This window comes from Gavialis gangeticus, unplaced genomic scaffold, assembly GCF_001723915.1.
Source record: "Gavialis gangeticus isolate Ggan-Ray unplaced genomic scaffold, GavGan_comp1, whole genome shotgun sequence".
Taxonomy (NCBI): domain Eukaryota; kingdom Metazoa; phylum Chordata; order Crocodylia; family Gavialidae; genus Gavialis; species Gavialis gangeticus.
This window is the reverse complement of record NW_017729033.1, coordinates 58,507,820-58,514,587: the sequence shown is the minus strand read 5'-3', so window position 1 is coordinate 58,514,587 and position 6,768 is coordinate 58,507,820. Positions and strand designations below refer to the sequence as shown.

At 39.3% G+C, this 6,768-nt stretch overlaps 1 protein-coding gene across 1 annotated transcript in view; it reads right to left on the bottom strand.

Annotated features, from left to right (window-relative positions):
• Window positions 1-1,069: 1,069 nt before the first annotated feature.
• The window catches only part of NWD2 (NACHT and WD repeat domain containing 2), a 111,194-nt gene continuing 105,495 nt past the window's right edge, over window positions 1,070-6,768 (bottom strand). Inside the window, exon 7 of the mRNA XM_019525849.1 lies at window positions 1,070-6,746. Within this exon, the coding sequence (XP_019381394.1) occupies window positions 2,814-6,746 (3,933 nt within the window). The 3' untranslated portion in view covers window positions 1,070-2,813. The remainder of the gene's footprint in view (window positions 6,747-6,768) is intronic.

Sequence of the window (6,768 nt, the reverse complement as noted above, 5' to 3'; positions counted from 1 at the left end):
ACTGAAAAAAAGAGTGAAACCTAAGGGCACGGGTGTCTGGTGCCTCTTGACTCAGGGGAGGCACATGCCCCCCCCGAGACCAGTCAGCAACCGATCCCACTGACTGGGGAGGTCCCCTGGCGACCGGTCCCATTGACCAGGCGGTGGGGGTGGAGGAGTCTCCTGGTGGCCGATCTCACTGTAAAAGTGGCCATGCCCCTTCTGGAACTCCTGTGACCACTTTTGCTGGCAGCCCTGCTCCCTGGCCGGCACTTGCAGGGGGGCACTGGTGCTCCTGCTTGCCCCCCTGCCTGCTGGCTAAACAGGGAGCATGGCCTGACAGGGGGTGCACTGGCACTCTCAGGGGGTGCACGTGCATCCCATTGTACCCCCTACGCGTCACCTCAGCACCCCATGTGCTGTGAGACGTGGTGCCTGGTGCTTTTAATCACATGTATCAGCGTCACCATGCATCCCTGTGCTGAAAAAATGGCAGTAGGGCACGTTGAACTAAAGCTCATTGAACACTTTTAATTTCAAAGCACACTGTCGCCATTTTTTTTCAGCACAGAGACGCATGGTGATGCTGATGCACATGACAGGGAAGGCTGCTGTAGCATGCCAGTTTTTACACTCCAGCAGATTGCTTTGACATGCTGGATTTCCAGGCTCCGTGCATGTGTATAGGAGCCCTAAGACCTGGCATTTTTCAAGGGTGCCTTGAGTCTGTAAAGGTTGAGGATGTCCACTGTTCTAATGGACAGACAGCATCTGAATAGGACTTCGTGCATGCTAGGGCCCCAAGAGTGCCTGAGCTTTAGACTTAGGCACCTAAAGTGAGAGTTAGGTGCCTAAGCTCCCTCATGTATCTACCCTTATTTATTTTGAATATGGCCCCATAGAACCTATAACTGCTCAGTAGCTTAGTTTTTGTCAGGAGTGAAATTTACTGTTATTCAGATAGCCAATTCATAGCTGATATTTCATGTAATGTCCTTATGTTCCATTGGAGCTTTGTTGATTTACATCAATTGATGTAAAATTCAATCCCCATTTTGAACTTTCTTTAAAGATAAAACTGCATGCATACTAGTGTGTTTACTTAGTTTATTCATACAAACAATGCATACACAAGACTGTATATTGTTTGAAGACTGCAATAGGTTTCTAATTTAACAACTCTGTAACAAAATTTTAACTAAATTCAACATTTATGAAAATATAACTCTCTGATTGGGTAATTTTCCCAACAATACAAAGTTTACATAAAAACATTCAATATGATCTATTAGTTGCAAACAAGTTAGGAAAAGTCATTCAAGTCACTTATTATACTATATTGGCTTTTACATAGCACATTCACACACTACATTAAACCCCTAGGTTAGCATTCATTTCTTGGAAATTTTGTGGCATGGAGTTCTAACTTCCACAAAAGAAAATGTTGTTTTACTGAAATCCTCTGAAAAGTTTTTCAAGGACATGCCATGTTTAAGGTAAGTATAGGGGAGAAAGACTTCACACCATTTAGATGTTAACAGCCATTTATTTTACTGAGGTGAGAGTGTTTCTCTTAAAAATAGTTGACAATATTTAACAATTTCTGTCCTGAAATTGATAAAACTGTACAAAAGGCTCAGAATAGGTGTAAAGTGGGAAGTGAAACATAAAGAAGCATATTAAGGGTATGTAGAAGTAAGAAATCCATTAAAAATTGGAACAGTAAAGAACCTTTGGAAAACCTTTAGGTTATATGGAATATTTCAGCATGTATGCAGGCATATTCTGTTAGTCCCAGAGTATTTGGTCATTTGATCTGTGTTTTAACACAGGAAAAAATAAGAATGATAGTAAGGCAAATGTTATCAAGATTAATGTATGGCATGTCTGAATGCTTTCTTTTAAGATTACCACAGGGATTTATGAGATATTTCAAAATTTCACATAACTGACGGAATAGTAACCTTTTAACATAAAGAGAAGTGAACAGGTATCTGACTGTTTATCTATAATGCCCTTTCTCTTTGAAAATATATTCTTTTTATTCAGTACTAATAAGCACAGTGAAAGAGACATAAAAAACAACAGTTTCAGTGTTCAACTTCTATTATGACTTAGGTAATACTGTAAGCAGTTTTTATATTTTTTATCAGAATTCAGAAACCAGAAATCCCTGCATGTAATTTTTTGTTCGTTTAGATAAAGACCGATTTATCTGATAAATATCACATGCTGACTTGTTTGCTCATTAGCTCCCACTCCTTTCAAACCAAAGGTTAATCCCAATTAAAAAAATTAGTAGCTATTTATTTTTAAATGATGATGGAATGTATCAAGTGTTCCAGGTTGGCAGATGACATTTTGTCATTGCACCATCAAGCAGAAAAACATTTTTGCAAGTAGGTTTATAAACCAAGGTCAGTAGTAGATTTTGCTTTGTCCACACCCAGGTTACCTGGACTATAAAAAAGTTTTGCCTCCTCTTCCCATTAAGGGGAGTCTTATGTCTAGTTAAAGTACTGTCAACCCCAAAATAAGATATTCTAACACCTGTAGTAGTTTAACAGTTGTAATAGTATTGCTAGAAATTTTTAGTCAAGGCCCTGGATGAAATTTTGGACTAACTCTTATATTCCAAAATTTTAAAAACCCTGCAGCCCATTGATTAAACATTTGCTTTGCATTTATTGTTTACACAAATGTTAGAACTGTTGCTAAAAATGGCCCTCTGCTGTTTTAGTTTTTCAAGAAATGCACTGTTGTTTATTTCTGAAACAGAAGACAAGTCTATACACATATATTATGTATTAAGATAAACTAGCTCAAGCATATGATCAGTTGTCAGAAGCAAAATTGTGTGTTCTGCAATCTATGGCTGAGCACACTCTGTCATAGCAATAATTGTGTTTTTTGGTTGGTGTTGCTTCACTTGCTTCAGGGTCTGTCACCGTGATGGGGCTATCTCTTGTAAAGACCTCAGTGGACTCTCTCCAAATACAGTCTGCAGTTGCTTTGAAGCTATAATTGTGACATTTAGGCCTAATCACTTGTGTTGCGTTGTTGAAAATTTGACGGCTATTTGAAGTAGCAATTTTAATTTTCAGTGTGGCATCTACTCGATCCACTACAGTGTAAGTACCTATGCTTCCATCATCAAAGCCTACAATAATATTCAAATGCCTCTGAGAGAGTGCAAGAAAAGTTGGATTTTTGTAAAGGGAACAGGCACCGATATTTTTACCATCTGCAAGTCTCATTACAGTTAAGCTAGAGACTGCACCATTATCGTCATCATCTTCACTACGAAAACAGATGTACACGAGGTAACGGCCATCACGAGACAGCCTTTGCCGCCAGATAATGCCAGGGGCATGCACTACACGAAGTTTGCCACTTTGTAAATCGAGCACGTTGATGTTCTCATCACCACGGGATATAATTCCTACCTTCCCATTGGGGGATATTTCAAAGTCTTCTAAATTTTTTAGGAAATTGTTAGGCAGTTGTACACGTCTGCAGATTACTTCCTCTGTCAGATTCCAGATGTTCACGGTTTCAGTAGATGTTATAAATACAACAACATCTGGACAGTCTGGAATCAGTTTAATATCAACAACAGTTGTCCCATCATCACAACAAAACTTCTTGGTTATGCTTCCTGTCCAGAGACTTACTGCCAACACTTTATTCTTTGTCATTCCAACTACAAATGTATTTGCACTAGTTATAAATGCATTCTGTAAGGCAACTAGAATATTACAAACTCTGTGTCCTGTAGCCAGCCGCCAAACTCTGGATGCATTTTGTTCACAGAGTGAGACAACAAACTGGTCATTATGAGTAATCATCAATTGGGATATCCTCTGCCCATTAATGCGGAAGATATTTTCACCACTAACAGCGTGCCATACATACTGGCTACATTTGTCATCTGATGTAACCATTATTTCTCCAGAAGAGGTCAGCACACAGTTTTCAACAATACCTTCATGCTTGAACACAGCTTCAATGAATCCAGTGCTAAAGTTCCACTTATGAACAGCTTCTGATCCATCCAATGTATAAATTACCTCACCTCTGGCAGGCAATATTAGTCTCTGAATGGGTTTGCCAGATTTGTCAATGTTGGACATAGCGGTTATGATATCTATATCCCAAATGGAAAGAACACCACTAGTGGATAAGGATAGCAGCATATTATGGTGATTTGATTTAATTAGTTTGACTATGGTTCCTGAGATTTCCTGTAAGCTTGCCATGCACTGTCCTGTGTCTCTCCTCCAAACAAAAATGGCTGAGGTATTTTCCATGGAAGCAATTATACAATTGCCATTTTTGGATAACACTGCAGAGATAAAGCGCTCATTGTGTTTTGCTCTGAACTTTTCAGCCACCTTCCAAACACTAGTGTTGAGAAGTTCAATACTGAGTGCTTTACATACTAAAATTGCACTTTGGTCCTCAGAAAGTTCAATGCTGACAACTTCACTGTCTTCTCTTCTACAGTCAAAATCATCTGTCAGCTGGGGATTTGTGATTTCCTCAGTATTCCAAACTGAAAGGCCACCCTCATTGTCCACCATCACCATTTCTTGAGCTGTGTCCAGAACAAGAAGAAATTTCACAAATCCACTGGAAAATTCAGAGGTTACAGTAGACAGCTTCTCTCCACTGCCCAAATGAAATATTGTTGTGGTATTCAGATATTGCCCACAGAAAGCATAGACTCCATCTGGAGAACACTGCACACAAGTGACTTCATACCAGCAGTGGAAGTGATAAAGAGGCCATCCATAAAGTAGGTCTATTACAGTAACATCTTTGCTGGCCTCCAGCCAAGCAAGTGCATGAGTAATGGACAATGTAAATCCATTTATAAAATTTGAACCACCCCCCACTCCACAATGTTTTGATCCCTTAATTTCTACTTCAGACAAAAGACAGGAATTTAGATTATCATAAATCAAAAGTGTGTTCTTTGTTGTAGCCACTACAAGGTACTTTTCATCACTAGTAAGTTTCATTCCTAAAATTACAGATGGAGCAGTTGTAATTTGCCTTAATAGTTGGCGAGTCTCTACATCCCATGTGCTGATGGAGCCATTTTCTAGAGCAGCAATAACTGTACTTGGATTAAAGGTTGGCAAGATCTCAGTGACATGCATGCAACTGGATGACAAGGGCAATCGTTCAGGGCTGTAAGTCACATCCATAGAAGAATGTAGAGGAACAATAGAGCAGTATTTAGGCCCGTCTTTGTCACATTCTAAAAGGAGGTGTCTCAGTTTAGGCAATGAGCTTACAACTGGAAGAAGCCTTTGTTGCAATTCAGCAGAGAGTGAACCTGGATATTTTGTCACTTTGAACTTTATACTGCGCAAAGTGCTTGCTAGAAATTTCAGCTCCTTTTCTTGTGAGTAGTTATAAGCCAATTCTACATCAGAAAGTGCTTTATCAAACTGCCCTATTTTAATCATTGTGTACAGCCAGCTGAAGTTCATTATGACACCATATAGCAGATCATCTGTTCTTCCGCATCTTGTCAAGTGATGTATGAGTTCTGTCATTTTTCTGTGATTGACAAAAAAGATGTCAGGCTCCAGTGTATTACACTGGAAAACCCATGGCTGTTCTGGTGACTGCCTGTCAAAAGCAGTCTGATCTATACAGTGCTTGTCTTCATCATTCATGTTTCTATCATTGTTAAGGCAACCATTTAAATATTGATCGTTGTTGTAAAAGGATTTTCTTCGGCCACCAGACCAAACTCCAAGGAAATACTCTGCCATGTTGGTATGCATTTCATGTAAATCTTCTTCATTGTAGAGATACAGTTTTTGGGCAATAAGATAGAGGTGCCTATTTGCCCACACTAGCAGTGTTACATTTTTTACTTGCCTTTCTATCAAGTAGCCATGCAAGCCTTCCTTAAGTCTTGCAATGTATATGTATGGTACCCTCAATGGGTTACTTTGCCTGATAATCTCATTTAGTTCATCCATAACACTATTATCAAGAGCTAAAATATCTTCCAGTTCCATTTCGCTTAGGCCAGATTTGGACATTGTGATGTAGCCAAGTGCTCTTGACAACAGTTTTGGTCCACACTTGCTTTCCAATGAGCAAAATAACTGCTCTATGCTTTCATGAACAGTAACACGAAGGGAAGACTCATCAACATCTTTGTGAGATCTCCAGTTTCTGACCTCTCTGAAAGTTAAGTTCACAAACATGGGCAATGTGCACTTTGAAAATGCTTCATTGACATAAATTTGTTGCCCTGATGTTACTTTTCTTTTAATTCGTAACAGCTGATGTTTCAGCACTTGGCTACACATCTTTCTATCTCTCGCAGTCAACTCAATATAGTTGTCATCTTCATGAATAAGGCACCTCAGTTTTTGCAGGATCCCATGTTTGTTTGGCAGTGTTGATAAGATTATCCGTACTGAACGGGGAAGGTGAATGGGGAGCCACCACAGCTTCCTAGCATCATCGTTATCTGAAAGCTGTTCTAGGGCATCAAATATTATAACCAGGGGTCTGTGAAATGAAGATTCATTCAAGAGATTTATAAACAAATCTCGAAGATCATGTATCTTTTTGGGGTAACTTTGTACTAAGCAACGATAGTTAATTGCTAACTGTTCACAAATACTTTGAAGCAGATTCTTAAGATCTGTACTCATTTCTGTGGATCCCAAAAATCTTGTAATTACCACAGGGTCAGATTCTGGTCCCATCTCTTCCTGCAGCCACATATAAGCCTATAATGTAGAAGCACAGTTT